The sequence below is a fragment of the Neopsephotus bourkii genome, unplaced genomic scaffold (assembly GCF_033783945.1).
Source record: "Neopsephotus bourkii isolate Nb327-2 ecotype Australia unplaced genomic scaffold, CSIRO-AGI_Nbou_v1 NB_1488, whole genome shotgun sequence".
NCBI lineage: Eukaryota > Metazoa > Chordata > Aves > Psittaciformes > Psittacidae > Neopsephotus > Neopsephotus bourkii.
This window is the reverse complement of record NW_026901964.1, coordinates 630317-650242: the sequence shown is the minus strand read 5'-3', so window position 1 is coordinate 650242 and position 19926 is coordinate 630317. Positions and strand designations below refer to the sequence as shown.

At 41.2% G+C, this 19926-nt stretch overlaps 1 protein-coding gene across 1 annotated transcript in view; it reads left to right on the top strand.

The window, feature by feature from the left end:
* LOC133220857 (uncharacterized) overlaps positions 1-19926 on the top strand; it is a 34789-nt gene that overhangs the window by 6435 nt on the left and 8428 nt on the right. The window contains exon 2 of the mRNA XM_061369261.1: positions 18534-19640. Coding sequence (XP_061225245.1) covers positions 18809-19640 — 832 coding nt within the window. The 5' untranslated portion in view covers positions 18534-18808. The remainder of the gene's footprint in view (positions 1-18533; positions 19641-19926) is intronic.

Genomic DNA, 19926 nt, shown 5'->3' with positions numbered 1-19926 from the left:
AATTTAACCCAGGTCAACTGTATTGACAAGCTCATATCTGATGGCTGATGATGCAAAGTTATTTTGGTGATTTTACAGTCCAGTTCCAATACAATTAAAGTGTTAACATGACAAAAAGGAACAACAGCAAAGGACGGAGTGACCTTGCTGTTCTCAAAGAAGCAGTCATTTTCATGCTAAAATAAAACAGTATTCATTGAAAACCACAGTAACCCTTACATGGTTTTTATCTTTCCCATATGTATATAAAGTCAGAATGCATATAGCCGGATGATGCGTTATCTTTCCAGAGAAATAAATTCCCATTCAACCTGTAATTCTTCAGAACAAATGCACAGCTGACAGTATGGACCAAGGATCACCACATATCGCTGCATACTTCCTACGCTCTATTTGAAACAAAGCAATAAGTATTTTGATGGAATTATAAGACAGTTTTAAGGACTAAGTTTTATCTTCCAAACTTTTCAAAATATTAACAGCAATAAAAGACTGGGAGTTTCTCTTCCAAAAAGATAAGGAAGACAGATGACTTGCAGTGTTGCAGAGACCATCTGCAGCTTTTCTCTCTCAGTACCTAGTGATGAGAAGCATAGAGGTACGAGTAAGCACATGGAAAATGTAACCCATCCTTTAGATCATTTATTGGCAACCTTTTCTTAAGCAGAAGCCTCCAAAATATGAGGTGTCTCTTCTTTTTACGGTGCATTTTTATGGCTGCTTCATGTCTGACTTCAAACTACTAAGATCACACTAAAGTGAAGCAAAAAGCCAAAATATATAGCACCCACATTTTTCTGAAATAATTACATACAGTAATTTCTTATTTTTCAAGCTGAACTTCTTCTGATCATTTCATCGTTACCATCATCACCACAAGAGAAAAAACCCTCTAGGCCATAATGTGTACTCCAATAATGTGTTTCATATCCAGCCACCACAGAGTTCCCAGAAATTCACAGGTTTTTCTATTTTACTGTTACAAAGGCTAGTTTGTCTTACACGGCACAAAGTATAGACCCTTACACAACACAATTCCCATGAAATGCACAGCTACTTTCTGAAGTATAACATCTCCTTTAGAGGCCATCCCATCTTTATTGTAAATACATCAGTTGATGGAATAGCACAGAGCATCTAACACTTCCAGGGATGGTGATTGCACCACTGCCCTGGGAAGCCTATTCCAACACCTGATTACCCTCTCTGTGAAGAAGTTTTTCCCAAAATCCAGTCTAAACCTCCCCTGGTGCAGCTTGAGGCCATTACTTCTTGTCCTATCGCATGTCACTTGAGAGAAGAGACCGACCCCCACCTCACTACACCCTCCTTTCAGGTAGTTGTAGAGGGTGATAAGGTCCCCCCTGAGCCTTCTCTTCTCCAGACTAAACAATCCCAGTTCCCTCAGCTGTTCCTCATAAGACTGATTCTCCAGAGCCTTCACCAGCTTTGTGTCCTTTTCTGGATGCACTCCACCACCTCAATGTCTTTCTTTTAGTGAGTGGCCCAGAACTGAACACAGGATTTGAGATGTGGCCTCACCAGTGCCCAGTACAGGAGGATGATCACTTCCCTGGCCCTGCTGGCTACGCTATTTCTGATACAGGCCAAGATGCTGTTGGCCTTCTTGGCTGTCTGGGCACGAGCTGGCTCATGTTCAGCTCGGTCAGTCAGCACCCCCAGGTCCTTTTCCATGAGCAGCTTTCCAGACACTCTTCCCAAAGCCTGTAGTGTTGCATGGGGTTGTTGTGGCACAAATGCAGGACCCGGCACTTTGCCTTGTTGAACCTCATACCACTGGCCACAGCCCACTGATCCAGCCTGTCCAGATCCCTCTGGATCTGTCTTCCTCTCCTCCAGCAGATCAACACTCCCACCCAACTTGGTGTCATCTGCAAATTTATTGAGGGCGCACTCAATCCCCTCATCCACATCATCAGTGAAGATATTAAACAACACTGGCTCTAACACTGACCCCTGAGGGACACCACCAGTCAGTGACTGATCTCCAACTAGATGTGATACCATTTACCACCACTCCTTGGGATCTGCTATCCAGCCAGTTTCTAAACCAGCAAAGAATCCTCCTGCTCACGAGTGGCCAATTTGTCCAGGAGAATGCTGTGGGAGGCAGTGTCAAATGCTGTACTTAGGTCCAAATCGGCAATGCTGATGCAGGCCCTTAAGATCATCTAGTTCCAAACCCCCTGCCATGGAGCAGGGACACCTCACACTAAACAATGTCACCTAAGGCTCTGTCCAACCTGTCCTTGAACGTTGCCAGGGATGGAACATTTAGAACTTCCCTGGGCAACCCATTCCAGTGCCTCACCACCCTTACAGTAAAGAACTTCCTCCTTATATCCAATCTCAACTTCCCCTGTTTAATGATGCAGCCCAGGATACGGTTGGCTTTTTGGGCTGCGAGCACACACTGAAACTACCTCATGTTAAGTTTCTCATCAACAACACCCCCAAGTCCTTCTCCGCAGGGCTGCTCTGAATCTATTTTCTGCCCAACCTGTAGCTGTGCCGGGGATTGCTCCAACCCAGGTGTAGGACCTTCCACTTGGCATGGTTAATCTTCACAAGGTTGGCATCAGCCCACCTTACTAGCGTGTCAAGGTCCCACTGGATGGCATCCTTTCCCTGCAGAGTATCACCTGAATCACACAGCTTGGTGTCATTGGGAAACTTGGTGAGGGCGCACTCAATCCCACTGTCCATGTCACCAACAAAGATATTGAACCGGTCCCAGCACCGACCCCTGAGGGACACCACTCGTTACTGGTCTCCAGCTTTGGACATTGAGCCATAGACCACAACTCTTTGCGGGCAGCCATCCAGCCAGTTCTTTATCCACCGAGTCGTCCACCTATCAAATTGATGTCTCTCCAATTTAGAGACAAGGATGTCATGTGGGACAGTGTCAAACGCTTTGCACAAGTCCAGGTAGATGACGCCAACTGCTCTACCCCTGTCCGTCAGTTCTCTTTAGCCCCATCATAGAAGGCCACCAAATTGGTCAGGCAGGATTTCCCCTTAGTGAAGCCATGCTGGCTGTCACCAACCACCTTGTTGTTTTTCATGTGCCTTATCATGCCTTCCAGGAGAATCTGCTCCCAAGATTTTGCCAGGCGCAGAGGTGAGACAGACTGGTCTGTAGTTCCCTGGGTCATCCATTTTCTGCTTCTTGAAAATGGGGGTTATATTTTCCTTTTTCCAGTCGTCGGGAACTTCACCTGACTGCCATGATTTTTCAAATATGATGTCCAGTGGCTTAGCAACTTCATTTTCCAGCTCCTTCAGGACCCGCAGATGGATTTAATCAGGTCCCATGGAACTGTGTACGTCCAGGTTCTTAAGATGGTCTCGAACTAGATCCTCTCCTACAGTGGGCCTAGGGTCTTCATTCTCACAGCCCCTGCGTCTGCTTTCCAAGTCCTCGGTAATGTGGTCAGAACTTTTGCCAGTGAAGATCGAGGCAAAGAAGTCATTAAGAACTTCAGCCCTCTCCAAGTCCAACTAACTTCTCCAAATCCAACTTTAGTCCAACTAAAGTAAGTAATATCTGACCTTTTTTTTTTTTTTCTCTTCATACACCTAATCTACGAAAACCCCATGAGGCTTCTGGTCTCTCTCATCCAGCCTCAATTTAAATGAACACCTGTGGACAAAGGTGCAGTTCTTAAAAGTATCTCATGCTTTCACTGGGTCAGCTCATGTACCCTTACATGGAGAGCTGGGGGTCCCTCAACAGCCTAACAGCTCCTTGGAGAAGCGGTTGGTACTTGAACACAAAAAGGTAACCAGTGTAATTAAAACTTTATCTGTGAACTATTATGCTGGCTGAAAGGGATGCAGAGTTAATTACGACAAAATAAATGCCCAAAGCAAGCTTTGTATCATGTGATCTAAATACAATGAGATTATAGGAAATCCTTTATGTAAGCGGTTCACCTTCACATCAGCAGGATTTTATTTTGACTCAGTATTACAGGTCACAGATAGCGATGCATCTGTTATCAATGGATAACAAAGCAAAGAAAGAGGTATTGTCAAGATGTTTTGGGGTCATGTCCCATGGAAGCCAAGTGGGGTCCTTCTCCTTTGACTTTAAGTAGAGATGGGCTCAGGCCCTGTAAAACAATGTACAATACACCAAAACAAGATACAGACTTCCACTGAAAATACACTTTAGCACTTAATTATAATTAACTGGCAGTTTGACTGCAGATGTGATTTCAGTAAAAATTACTTGGTTACAGAAGGAAGAGTTACCTCATTTGTACAGTACATCTGATTTATCTTTTGTATGAAGATACTCTTAGCAAATTACCCACCAAGGGAAACTTCACAGAACAACTTTGTGGTCAACTGGTGGCTCTTCTCAGACGTTGCACTTCCTAAACAGTAACCTACAATTTCATTGAAGCTGTTACACAAAAGCTAGTTTAATGTACCTGTACCTCCTTTAGAGTTCCCTAAATCAGGTACTTTGGGGATTTCGTGCCCACCTTCTCTGAAGGCAAAGCCCTGGTTAATAATCTTTTCTGTATCGGTTTTCTGGTGAACCAATGTTTTACATCATACGAGCTGCATGCGCACATGTGGAAATGTGACTGCCGGCCAATCAACCCACCAGAAATTATTTCATATGCCTCAATAACTTTTTGGCAAGAAAGAAAAACAGCATTTCAGCTTGTACTGGGTTCAGCTGTAGCAGTCATTTTTCTCCTCCTTAGTAGCTGCTGCAGTGCTGTGTTTTTGGTTTTAGTCTGAGAACAATGCTGATAACACACCAATGTTTTTAGTTGTTGCTAAGTAATGTTTATACGCATCAAGAACTTTTCAGTCTCATGATCTGCCAGTGAGGAGGAGCAAAGGAATCTGGGAGGAAGCAGAGGCAGGACACCTGACCCAAACTAGCCAAAGGGGTATTCCATACCACAGCACATCATGCCCAGTATATAAACTGGAGGGAGTTACCCAGAAGGCCCAGATCACTTCTTGGGTCGGGCTGGGTATTGGTCGGCAGGTAGTGAGCAATTGTACTCTCTCTCCCCTTGTTACTTCCCTTGTCATTATTATTGGTGGTGGTAGTAGTAGTTTTGTATTATACCTTAGTTACTGCACTTCTTATCTCAACCTGTGGGAGTAACATTCTTTTGATTCTTTCAGGAGCAGAGGGAGGAAGAAGGGGGGGGGGGAGTGAGAGAGTGGCTGCACAGTTCTGAGTTAGCAGCTCGCTTAAACCACGACACTGAGGGAATCAGCCTTTGATATTCTGTTACAGCTTTCAAAACCTTTTGAGTTAATTTACTTTAGGAACAGCAAATATTATTCAAATCTATGAAATTGCAACATTTTGTGATGAAGTGGCTTACTGTTAACAGTAAGTATGGTAAAATTGATGGAACTACTTCCAAAAAAGGGAGCTATTTTGAGCAATAAGAAAGAAGCCTTTCGCTTAATTTTTTTTTCCAACAGAACATTATTTTTGATCTCTATTAAACATAGAACTGAGCGCTATCAAGAAATGGCTCGATAGTTCAGAGAAAAATGCTACAGTCTCAAAGTGCCCTGGATTCAGCTTTAGCAGTTATTTTTTTCCTTCCTAGTAGCTGGTGCAGTGCTCTGTTTTTGACTTTAGTCTGAGAACAAAGCTGATAACACACCAGTGTTTTTAGTTGTTGCTAAGTAACGCTTACTCCAATCAACGACATCACTTGTGTTTATTGCTTTCTTTTCCTTTTCCTCTGTTAGTTTTATATTCTCTCCCCTTGTTATTCCCCTTACCATTATTATTATTGGTGGTGGTAGTAGTAGTTTTATATTATACCTTACTTACTGGACTGTTCTTATCTCAAGCCATGGGATTTACATTCTTTCAATTTTCCTCCCCATCCCTCCCGAAGCGGAGGGGGGAAGAAATGGGGTAGTGAGCGAGTGGCTGTGTGGTTCTGAGTTACTGGCTGGGCTTAAAGCAGGACAGTATTCCACTCACTCTGGGAGGCAAATATTCCTGAAATGGGGGATCTGCTGCCAGTACCAAGTCCAAGTCTGGAGTGAGAACCAGCACCCTCTGCTTTATTAAAACAATAGACTAGAAATGCTCCTGAGATCACCGTGCAGGTGGACGATCCCCAAAATCCACCAGGGACATATCTCTTGCTTCCTTTGTCTTTCACACCTCTAATATATGAAGTTTCATCAAAAAGAGAAGGGAATGTCCCGAGGCATTCTGGAAAGATTAACATTCAAATGATAACTTCCAATCTTGATGTTACCCTTTAATTATTGCAGAGTTTGGCCACGTCCTGCATCTTTACTAAGCCACAAACAAACAGCCCACTGCTCTATAAATCACCATATGACTGGAGTGCGTAAATCCTTACTTGCATGACAATATACAGCAGCATAATATTAGAACACAGATCCCAAATCTACTCTTTAATTACTAGCATCTAAAGCACAATGCAGCTTTTCATGTGTTAAAAGCCAAGAAACCCAAGAGCCCTCAGATCTTGTGTAGCAGAGTAGCCTATAAGCACATTTTGTGATAACTACTCACATTTTCCATTTATCTACTTATAATCCCTTTTGAAATGCTGCCAAAGCAAAATCCAAAAAACCTCTCACTTAGAAGCCTCCTGCAGTGAATATCCTAATGTATCCATCAAGCACATTTTCAGCTATCCGAGGAATTACTGCAAATTTGATTCATTAAATGTTTAAGGTTTCCCTTTCTCTGAGGAAGTTGATGCGTGTCCCTGATGAAGAATTATTTTCTAAGACATTCCTGGGCTCTGTTTCTAGTTTCAAATACGTGTAGCTAATGGCAGCAAGAAATAACTCCATGAAAAATCTTCACAAGAAAAGCTTCACTCAAACACATTATGGCTTCATTTCAATACAGTCTGTTACACAGAACCTGGAACAAAACCTTCTACAATTTTAATGTATCAATCTATACAAATACACACCAATTAAAGTCACATAGGTTAAAAAAAACATAAGCAAGTTATAGACTGCTGATACCTGTGCTTGCTTTGATAGCTGTGTCTGAGGGATTTTCATTAATTTTACAAAAAGGTAAAAACCCAGCAAGCCAAGGCTCTCCTTTATTCTTTCTCCCTTGTGAGCACTTGCACTGTAGCTGCAATAAGGTCTGTGCCTGGAAAGGCAAATAGCTCAAAACTGGAGTTAACTGTTACCTTTTAACCAAAACTTTCAATGTAGTCGCTAATATTTTTTATGGGAGAGATATTAACATCATTTAAAATATCGTAGGATTGTGAGTATGAAAGCAATGAGAACAATTCCATGTCCAGCACCCAAAAAGCCAGGACAGACAAAGCACAGCCGCCTACTGATATCGTTCTGACAGAGGATATTTGTCGTGCTCTTGCTGTCCTGGGCCTCTTCTGGCCACACTTCACCTTTGCCAGACTTGCAATTGATGTACAGGAGTTTATGAGACTTTATTAGGGTGTTTCTTGGAACTAGCAAACACCAAACCCTTTTTCTTCACTCATTATGGCTTAAATTTCCTTTTCCACTAATTCTGGTAGGGATGAGTTTTTTCCGTAAGGGTCCCGGCACTACCTTGTCTCTCCAAGATTTCTGTTTGTTTTGCATGCTAAGATAAGAACATTTTTGCCTGAAAGGAACAGTCATTAGAAAAGAAATAAATTACCCTGGAGATTGAGTTCGTGTTATTCTGCTTTCCATGATAAACTATTACTGATAGTAAAACTCACCTGGAAACTGCTACGCAAAATATTTTTGCTATAGGATTTTTTTTTTCATGCATTCAAAATAAAGAGTTGAACATTTGCATTTCTCCCAGTCCTTTGTTATCCGAGTTTTCAAATGAATCACTCCATGGAAAAGATGGAATTTCTTAGAATGTTTTTTTTTTTTTGTTGTTAAAAAAATTTAAAGAACACAAGGTTAAAGTTGAGAGATGCCACTGCTATTGTTGGCTGGCTGCTTGTGAGCTGTCTGAAAATATATATGAAGTTTCTCTGCAAGAATGGCCTTTCATTTGGATAACTGTAATAAAGATTTACTTGGCAAGTGTTTTCACAGGAAAAATCTTTACATATGATTTTTTTTTCCCATACAAAGACACGAACTAAAACCAGAAATAACTCTGTAAAAGTCTATATGTAAGAAAGAAAACCAAATTCAACAATTCTGAAAACAAAAAAAAAACAAACTAAAAGAAATTCTGCCACAGATAAATTAAAGTCCCCTTAGCTCCTATGTAGCCCTTTTTAACATGTACCTTTGAGGAGGTACTTGGATTCAAGGTCTGAACCCAGTGACTTTGATGACTCTGGACAGAGTCCAAAGCTCATCTTTTCATTTAAAGCCATGTTTTGATCCATCAATTCATTTGACCTGGGTTCAGCAGTAGCAGTCATTTTTCTCCTGCTTAGTAGCTGGTGCAGTGCTGTGTTTTTGACTTTCAGCCTGGGAACAGCGCTGATAACACCGGTGTTTTCAGTTGTCGCTCAGTAATGTCTACTCTGACCAAGGACTTTCTCAATCCCATGCTCTGCCAGGGAGGAGGGGAAGCCAGCAGGAAGCAGAGACAGGACACCTGACCCAAACTAGCCAAAGAAGTATTCCATACCACAGCACGTCATGCCCAGGATGTAGAACTGGGTGCAGTTACCTGGAAGGGCTATATCACTCCTCGGGTCGGGCTGGGTATCGGTTGGTGGGTGGCGAGCGGTTGTATTCTCCCCCCTTGTTATTCCCCTTATCATTATTATTATTGGTGGTAGCAGCAATGGTTTTATGTTATACCTTACTTACTGGACTGTTCTTATCCCAACCCGTGGGAGTTACATTCTTTTGATTCTCAGCCCCAGTGACAAGTACAGCAGCATCGTTTGAGAGTTCTGAAGGTTTTGAATGGCCTTTGTGTATCCTCGGGACCTGCCTGCTGATTGTGATGGGGATGAGCATGTTGGCACACACACAGACTGTGTTTTACCAACGACCATTTTGTCTGACTTCAAAAGTTAAGCAGAGTCAGGTTTGGGTCTTGTCTGGGGTTAGACAACAATACAGGAGGACCAAGAGGTTTTCCCCAAGGCAGGACAGTCATGAGTGGCAGAGTCTGTGGGACAGTATGGGCAAGTATGTAGTCCAATGGGCCCCTCCGGTGCTCTGGAAGCGTCGGAGATGGAAGGCAGCTGTATGGAGTCCCCAGCAACAAGCTTCAGAAACTGCTGAAGGGGACAGTGAATTATTTTGAGCCTGATGGGCCTATGGCACTTCAGGCCAACAGAGCAGAGATGCAACATAGAGATGGACTCATGATCGAGGGGTGGACTTAGCAATGGACACTATTGTCCAGGTTATTCACGAGTGTGAACACTGTACACAGCCTCTCCTGCTCTGAAAGACTGTTACAAGAGATGGAGCCTGACATCATGGACCAGATGGACTCAGCAGCTTTATAGGGACTGGTCCATGCACTAAGATAAGAGTGATGGTATATTGAAAATGTGGGATTTGAGCATGACGTGAGTGGTATGGAATAAGGGGTGGATAATGTCCTGGGTTCAGCAGGAGCAGTCATTTTTCTCCTTCTTGGTAGCTGGTGCAGTGCTGTGTTTTGACTTTCGGCCTGGGAACAGAGCTGTAAACAATGATGTTTTGGTTTGGCCAAGGACTTTGTGAGCCTCATGCTCTGCCAGGGAGGAGGGAAAGCCGGGAGGAAGCAGAGACAGGACACCTGACCCAAACTGACCAAAGAGTTATTCCATACCACAGCACATCATGCCCAGGATATAACGGAGAGTTACCTGGAAAGGCTAGGGACTGAAGGGCTGGAGGAGGTATTGGTTGGTGCTTGGTCAGGCTGGGGGGGGCGAGTTATCGGTCAGCTGGTGCTGAGGTGTTGTATCCTCTTCCCTTGTTATTCCCTTTATCATTATTATTATTGGTGGTAGCAGTAGTGGTTTGTGTTATGCCTTAGTTACTAAACTGTTCTTATCTCAACCCGTGGGAGTTGCATTCTTTTTGATTCTCCTCTCCGTCCCTCTGGGAGTAGGGGGAGGGCAAGAAGGGGGGCAGTGAGTGAAAAAGCTGTCTGGCTGGGTTTAAACCACCACACCCTGCAAACATTAGTCTGGGAGCGGAGGGAGGAATGGGGGGGAGTGAGCGAGCGGCTGTGTGCTTCTGGGTTGCCAGCTGGGCTTAAACCACAACATCAGTAAAGCAGACACACAATGAAAAAAATTTCTTCAGCAGTTCTTTAGCACCCTGCTACTGTTATTTTGCCCTTCTAAATCCAGCTGCAACCAAAGAATCTTAACCCCCCCTGCAAACATTAGTTAATTAGGCCTTAAAATTTGGACATGAAACCACTGCATTTTTGGATAAATTTTCATTGCATTTCTGCAGTGATGTTTCAGGCTAACAGTGATTTAATTGGTAACTTCATTTGAGTAGAAGTTGTCTTGTGCTGAAAATGTAAACTGATAAAAAGACTCACAGGATGGGGCCTCAGCCAAAGGGAACCTTTAACTCCCAAAGTCCTACCTTCTTGTACCATTGTGGGGTTTAGCAAGTAGGAATGACCCAAGCGTTGTTCTTAAGAAAACAAGTATGGGTTAAAGATACTGACTAAACCTTCTTGGTATCTGCTGACCAGATTCTTGTATTAGTAAATAAAAAGTCCCTATTAGCATTTGTAGTCTGTACAGTGTTGGAGTGCAGAAGCAAGGGCTCACAGGGGAAAGGGAGGGAGAAGCAATGGCATGCCAGTGCTTTACAGACCTCTTGGGTGAAAACAGTCTTGCACCTGAAAGGATGGCTGGTGCAGAGGCTATATATATATAAAAAAATTTTCAAGAAGGCTCATCATTTTGAACTAACAACACAAAGTATTTTGAAAGGATTCAGTCCTAGTTCTGTATCAACAAACCCTCTGGGTTCAGCTGTAGCTCAAGAAACTTAATTTTGTTTCAACTCTATGTTTGATATAAGATGGATTAAACAAATAGGTGGCTATATTTTTTTATTCCTGTTTTAGTAGGAGTACAGGAATAATTACAGACACAAGCAGAAGTTAGGTCTCCTTACTTGGAATTCTGTATCTTCAGTTATTAACCTGTGCATCACCTGTACATAACTGCATGCACTACTATCCATGCATAATTGAAAATGTGTTGATAACCTATTTCTAACTACAGAGAGGTGACACACGGCAGCTGGACATGGAGCTTTTCTTGTTTAAGAGCATTTAATACAACTTAGAAAGACTTAACTACCTAAGTAGATACTCAAGTGTTTCAAGTTACTTCCCCCACCCAAAAAAAAAAAAAAAAAAAAGAAAAAAAGAGATTTCAGAAATTAAGAAATTACAGACAACTTAGCAGTAACAGACTGCCTGTTGTCCTGGGTTCAGCTATAAGTTATTTTTCCCCTTCCTAGTAACTGGTGCAGTGCTGTGTTTTCAACTTTAGCCTGAGAACAGTGGTGATAACACACCAATGGTTTTAGTTATTGCTAAATAATGTTTACTCAGATCAAGGACTTTTCAGCCTCTTTTCAGCCTCTCATGCTCTGCCAGTGAGGAGGGGCACAGGAAGCTGGGAGGAAGCAGAGGCAGGACACCTGACCCAAACTAGCCAAGGGGTATTCCATACCATGGCACATCATGCCTAGTATATAAACTGGGGTGAGTCATCCAGAAGGCCCAGATTCCTGCTAAGGTCGAGCTGAGTACTGCTCAGCAGGTGGTGAGCAATTGTATTGTGCATCACTTGTGTTTATTGTTTTCTTTTCCTTTTCGCCTTTTAGTTTCATATTCTCTCCCCTTGTTTTTTCCCTTATTATTATTGGTGGTAGTAGTAGTTTTGTATTATATCTTAGTTACTGAACTGTTCTTATCTCAACCCGTGGGATTTACATTCTTTCGATTCTCCTCCCCAGCCCTCTGGGAGCCAGGGGGGGAAGAAGTGGGATAGTGAGCGAGCAGCTGCTTGGTTCTGAGTTACCAGCTGGGCTTAAACCACAACATCTGTAAACAACTTAAAAGGGGAAACAGTCCCCGTTTCAGTTGTAGTCATATTTATTAGTGAAAACAAGAATATGTTTAAATAGTTCACAATACTTTTACTCAAAATATACTGCTTACAGGATGCTTTTCTTTGCAAATGTACCTTAATGACAGTATAAATACAACTTCTGTTGTGAATGCAATTTAGTCAGCTTACCTGTGAAAGGGCAAATCTTTAGCCAATAACCCTGTATCAATTTCTTATTATGAGAAACACTATGGGATTTTTAAATTGTCAGGAATAATTTTTAACCTTAACATTCAGAAAGGTGCATGACAGTGAAGTGTGCACATCCTGGGAGATAGCAAACCATTCTGATGACAGCAGAATAACATACAGCAGAAAATTCTGCAAGAGAATTCTAACCAACTCAGCAGCACTTAAAGCAGCATAACTGGAGGTGAAATTCATCCCCACCAAGTACAAGTTAATGCTGCATAGACTTATAAACTATGTACATTCATGAAAAAGAAACACAGTTTAACAGAAGTTATGCAAGCTAAACAGATGTGAAAGGCACGCGAAACAAGAAAATTGGTAATATCATGACATTTTGTAAAATAGTACTACACCTTTAAGTATGCATTCAGTTAAGCTTCTCAATCTTAGAAACAAACCAAGAAAATAGAGAAAGTGGCCCAGGGTAGTAATAAAAGATATCGAAGACATAAAATTTCTTTCATGTGGAAGAGAAGATGGAAAGTTTAAAGATTACCAAGACAAATAGGCACAAGCAGGCTATATTTGCTGCCCTGTAGCAGTGAATTAAAATCTCTTTACACTTTACTGATTTGGTTCAGCATCATGAGATGCTCTTCAGCTTTGCTTTCTGCAGCATTTTAAGTAGCTTCCCAATGCAAATTGACAGTTGTTTGTTTGGGGTTTTTTTTTAAAGACTTAATCATAGAATTGCAAACCACATTTATGTGCTGTAACTGAAAGTTATGTGCGACAAAGCTACTGGAACTGGTATTACAGAGCACCATGTATCTTCAGCAAACAGATGGCTAATGGCAGCTGAAGTGACTATCAACAGTATTTATTAATTTTGGTCAATACTGAAACTTGATTCAAACCTGCTAGCAGATTTTACAGCCTGCCAGATGAATTTACTGCATCCTCAAAAAAAACCCAACAAGCTAACACCTTGGAAAACCAAGAGACTAAAAGACAATCATTAGATATTAGGAAAGGATGGAAGCTCTTACCAATTTCATGTTCTTCACTATCTCAGGGAGTGATGCAGAATCTAAACTACGTGTCAGGATGAATACCTCGCTTGCAAACGGCTCATCTTTAACATTCCTCCTGAAACACGAGCGCCCTCTTTACGGCAATTCACTATCTGCTAGCTAGAACTGTCAGGATGCTCATTCCAAATACATATTTCTTACTACTCTGCTAAACAGTTAAACTCTGTCAACTGAAATAAAGCAGACACAGCTGGAAATGCAACTCAAAGAAAACAAAGGCATTATATACTCAAACATTTAGCATGCAAAGTTTCTATTAAGTTAATAAGGCTCTCCTTGCCAAGCAGGTATAGAAGAAAATGTGATTTTCTAATCACTCTCTAAATAGAAAAAGTTTAGAAAACATTCATCTTGAAGTTTAATAAAAAATTACCCTATTCTTCCGATAGATTAAGATCTCTTATACAAACGTGCAATAATACCTTTTCAAAACCCCATAACCTGCATATTCTACAAACATCACTATCGGATAAAATCACCAACGCAGTCAGTAGAAGGAATTTTCCCCTTTATCTGTAAAATCTGCAGAAAATATTAAAAAGAAATACTTATTTTACATGTTTGACATGAAGAAAATAAGATTTTTTTTTACATCCTTCATCCTAGATGTAGCAGTAAAAACAGTCATAGTAAATTAAAGAGCATTTTTGTGTAAGCCCGTGTATTTTACCAATCCAGTACAATCCTACCTCCACCCATATGGGCTTAAATTTTTTTATACAGGATATTAATAAATTATTGCATATATAAATTCATTTATATATTAATAAGTCATTTCTCTGCAGTAATGGTGCAAGTGCTGTAAACACTAGTGACACTTGGACTTCAGTTCTTGAAATTTAAAATAAAAAATCCATTTTAGCTTTCATTTACTGAATACAGCATTAAATGTGTTGAGCTGATGAGCTTTTCAGCACTGGAGATAGAATGGTTTGGGTTGGAAAGGACTTTAAGATATATACATACTCCTTTACGTTGTGCTCAGTCCATTCTTAAACTTCCCTGTACACCTAGAAAATTCCAACTGCATATCTTACATACTCTGTTCTCCATAGAAACATAGAATAGTTAGGGTTGGAAAGGACCTTAAGATCATCTAGTTCCAACCCCCCTGCCATGGGCAGGGACATCTCCCACTAGACCAGGTTGCTCCAAGCCCTGTACAACCTGGCCTTGAACGTTGCCAGGGATGGGGCAGCCACAGCTTCTCTAGGCAACCTGTGCCAGCACCTCACCACCCTCACAGTAAAAAACTTCTTCCTTATATCTAACCTGAATCTCCCCTGTTTAAGTTTTATCCAATTACCCTTTGTCCTATTGCTACAGTCCCTGATGAAGAGTCCTTCTCCAGCATCCTTGTAAGCCCCCTTCAGATATTGGAAGGCTGCTATGAGGTCTCCACACAGCTTCTCTTCTCCAGGCTGAACAGCCTCAATTCTCTCAGCCTGTCTTCAGATGGCTAAGAAAATAAGATGCTTTGAGTTAACAAAAAAGCCCACTGTTAATTAAGTGATCACTTTAGAAAGTCGCTAAATGACTTCACCAGACCATACACAGCCTTGCCAACAACAGTTGTCTCAAGACCTTCTCAGTTACAAAACACAGCAGGGCAGTTCCACCATGAGGTTCACAGCACTTGTTTTTTGCTTGAAGACCTTGACGCAAGCATCTGGCCTTACCGCGATGTGACCGCCACAGTGAACATGTACACCAACAAAGAGGCAGGTAACAGCAAACACATTATAACATCAGTAGTAACAAACGATGCCAAAAGAAGGACTGAATGGGAAACTTTTCCAAAGATACTGAGATTTCAGTAAAGTATGGGAAAATGCAGATGGGATTTGCAGTCTTCTACACATCATTTTCCTGACTCAGTGTTTTGCTGCCATCTCACTGTAACCCTGCCAATATTTAATAAGAGGAAGAGGACTACGTGGGTGGAAGGAAAAGCAAATCTACCTCTTGAGCATGCTTAGTCCTTTATCTCATTGAACGGCATTTCTTTGTTCAATGCTGAAGAACTGCATGCAGGTGAGCCACCTAAGAGTTGCTGGGTTTCTCAGAATCTTCTGGGGATGTCCTCGGCATCTGGGTTTGAAGTTAGCATCATCAAGAGAGCGATTTGCTAGTCTACCATCCTGTTGCTGCAGGTTTGTCAAGTGAAATATCTGCAGATAGAGGCCTTCCCAGAATTCAAAGCTCTCTCTAGATGAGTAAAAGTACTCACAGCCTTTTACCTACTGCTTTGCTTTTTCATGTTCAAAGTCGCAATCTGAATCCAAAAGACAATGGGAAAGCCATTGTGGGCACACAAATTTTTTCCCCCCTGGCTTTAAAAGAATCTTAGAAGTTGTCAGTGACAACTGAAAACCCTAATTTAATTGCCCTGATATACAAAAGTACCTAAATCAAAAAAGTGATTAAAACTGCAGAAAAACCTCTGTATGCTGCACCTTCACATGAGGGGTGAAAAGAAGAGCCCTCAGCGTGAGGCATATAAAATGACAGAACTGATACAAAATACAGCTCATAATTTGGGAGTCTGAAGCATACGAACAACCAGAGAGGAACATACGAGTGTATTTTCATGAGAACAACATGTTTTACAAGGGAAATGGAAAACAAAACTGTTGTATAGCAGCATAAGCCAAATTAAGGAGATATTTCAGTTTCAAGTCTGGTCACAAACTAAGAAGGACTAAATATATTGCAGAAACTGAAAGACAACTGCGCTTATTTCTTTTCTAGCACCACCAACCACATTCTTTTCCATATAAATTAAGTCCAAATTTTACAATAAAAACATTTAGAAAATATTTGTTAAAAGTAAATTGTCCAGAATTATCTGCAATATGAATTTAAGCATAGGAAGTTACTAATTTATAAAAAGCAGCTCTTCTAGAGACTTTTTCTTTTTTTCTTTTTCTTTTAATATTTCACAAAAATACCAAATCCATAAGAGTGACTAATGGGGAGACAGGGGCACAAGGATGCAAGCTGGAATATGCTTAGGTCATATGAACTTCCTAACCCCAATTGAGATGTCTAAGGTTTGCTGACTTTGGTCTATCTCAGTAGATGCTTTCCTTGGCATTGATACAAGTGAGGGGTTTTTTTGTAGTCATCTAGATCAGTCTTCAACTGTAAAACTCTGAGCAGTCATTCTGATGTTAAAGAGAAGAGCTCTGACTGAAGCTTTGGCTGGGATATTAAAGTCTAAATTATAAGAACCTAATAAAAGACAAAAATGGTCTTATAAATATTTATATTTTATTGTTATTAGATTTTATTTATTACTGCAGAAAGTATTAACCATGGAAAATTACACTGAAGCCAACAAGCTTAGCATATCATATGTGAAAGGCCATTTTTTACATTCTGGAAACAGATAGAAAGACTTCTAAATGAATCCTTTAAAGCTCCTAATCCAGGACAAACATGATGATTATGATTGTTGAATGCTTCTGTGGAGCGTTTGTCAGGTGCTTTAATTATTTCATATAGTAGAAACAAGTCCTCTCTTGATAGCACAGGAGCCGTAGTGAAAAACTAGAGCATACCTGGTTATTTTACACATACTAAAAATGGCTTCTTATTCAGACATGCAATGACTACTAAAAGAAAAATTGTGAAACCAAATATTTTCCCTGTTAAAATATTTTTACGGTATTCATGCTAGAACTCTTTTGAGCTGTGTCACTGCTTTTTACAGTGGAAGTAATGGTTTTAATTGGCCTGAGCTGCTACTACACCCCATAGGATGATAGAGGTTGCTGGGTCTCCTCCTCTGCTAGCAGCTCTAGTGAGTCTGAAGCTGCTGTGAGCTGCATTTGGTGCAAAGGCTCTAACTAACAACTGAGATATCAGAACTAAAGTATCAGTATGTTCTTTTAATCAATATCTACTATTTGTAAAGTAGAAACTAGACTTGAATACGTACAAGAAAGTTATTTGCCACTTGGTCTTAAGTCTCACGTAATGGATAAATTTCCCTTAAATTTACAGTAGAATTTGAATCATGACCAAATTTTGCCCCCTAACACCTTGCATGGTAACCAGTAACTGGTTCAGGCTCTTCTTTTAAACAAGAGACAAATTCAGATCACAATACTGTCTAGTGAAAAATCCTTTTGATTTTAGTCAAAACAAGAGACTTCTGGTTTTTGTACTACTTGGAGTTCTTTGCCTACAGGCAGCATTATCATCCAAAAATTAAGTTAATTCTTAAGCTGTTGCAATACAACATAAATGGCCAGCAAAGGAGAAAACAATGAAAAACAGTAAGGGAGAAAACAAGCTTAGATTCATCCTCTTCCATGTATTTAATTACATACATGAGGAAAGAAGAGGCTAGATAACAAACTGATTGCCTTCTTTTTTTTTGTGAATCACCTCCATTCTGAACTTTCTGATCTTAGACTTCTCAAAACCTCGAAATCCAATAATGACAAAATTCCAGAGATATGATGGAGACCACAAGGACACTTAACTGTAGTGTTACAACATTTAGAATCAGACCTGGATTTGGCTAGACACATTCTCTAATATAATAAAAAAAGCCTTTTTCTTTTCCCCATATTACTTTGTTTATTCAACCATTCAGCAAACACAGCTGGACCACAGACACTGTCATCAAAGAAACATTATAGGTCAGTCAAGACTGGATGACAATCGTCTAAAAATAAATAGATGCTTTGTCACAGGAGTATAATTTTAAGGCCCCTGTAATGAATAATGGAATAGAAAAATCTTTCCAAGCAAGTGGGATGTACTGATTTCAAGCAGAAAGATTTCACAGTTAATCTGAAATTCACAATTATTGTAAGCTCCAGATAACCTAATTTTTATTTTACTTCAATAAAAATGATACATAGAGGAGCTTAGTCAAAGGCTTGGTATTGGTATTAAACAAAGAGCTGCAGAACACCTTGGAAGACAGATGAGTCTAGCATTTACCTATCATGCAGACAAGAAAACTGAAAAAATGCAGTGAACCAATTTCCTATGAGTTACCAAGTGGCAGAACCAGGATCAGGCTTCACACTTCATAGTTCTTATCCCCAGTATCATGCACAAATTATTTCCTCTAAGCTACAGAAAAGAAGTGAGATAAGAGCACAGAGCTTTATCAGTACAGTCACTACTCAAACTTTGGCTGCAATGAACAGTGCAGCTACCCCAGTGGCAGGTACAGCAGCTACTCAAACCCCAGCAACAAGTACAGTCGCTACTCAAACCACAGTGATAATCACTGCAGCTAAACCAGAGGACCAATTCGTACCAATATCAGTTGCCCCTGTACACAAGAGAAAAAGCAAAACAGAGGCAAGAAGGGTGAAGCAAGATGAAGAAACAATGTATTCACCACCCGGTCCAGCATCTGATCAGGAGTCATCATCACATGATGAAGAAGAAGAAGGAGAGGTGACTTCTTGACCTCAGACCTCAACCGAGCTACGGAATATGCGAAAAAAATTTACCCGTCAACCAGGGGAGCACATCATCACCTGGTTGCTCCGATGCTGGGACAATGGAGCTGATGGTCACGAACTAGAAGGTACAGAAGCCAAGCAGTTGGGATCACTTGCTAGAGAAGGGGGAATTGACAAAGCAATTGCAAGAGAGAAAAAGTCCCTCAGTCTTTGGAGGCGGCTCTTGGCAGCTGTCAAAGAAAGGTTTCCATACAAGGACAATGTTATGAGTCGTTCGGCCAAGTGGACTACTATAGACAAAGGCATCCAGTCTCTGAGGGAATCAGCCATCGTAGAGATGATCTATCACATCAAGCCGAATAACGGAGATATACCCATAGATCCAGATGAAGTTGAATGTACACGACCCATGTGGCGAAAACTTACACGGAATGCACCATCATCATATGCCCATTCATTGGCAACAGTAACCTGGAATGACGTAGTACCACTAACAGTGGATGAAATGGTTCATAAACTCCACGAGTTCGAAGACAATCTCACCCCTTCCATCATCTCAGCTGTGGAAAAACTGTCCCAGGATCTCAAACAACTGAGGGACAATATATCTGACTTATCCCGCTCCTCACATGTACCAACACACATCTCAGCTATTAACAAAAGGCGTCCTACTGTTCGAGAAAGGAGATACAAGAGGTATACGCCACGGGCCACCCTACAGTTTTACCTGTGGGATCACGGAGAAGATATGACGAAGTGGGATGGAAAACCTACTTCAGTTTTGGAGGAATGGGTGAGTGAATTAAAGAGGGGAGCAAGGGCCAAGACTGATCGTCCCATGAGAACTACGGCTTCAGTCTCTGGTGAGCGGTTTCCCAGGTGGAGTGGAAGAGTGTGGAGCAATGGTTATTCTCATGAGGGCCTGCACAACCCAGGATTAGAGCCAAGTGAGACAGCCTTGAACTCTCTCTGACTCAGCTTAGCCGAGGAGGCCTGGAGTCGAAGAAATGTACGCAGAACATTGAAACAGGAGCTTGCTGGCCACAAGGAATGCACCGCTTATCGCAAGGCATGCACCCTCCTGTTGCAGAGGTATGTGTGTAAAACTTAGCTTAGCCAATAGCAATGTATAGACAGGCGTGTGGACAG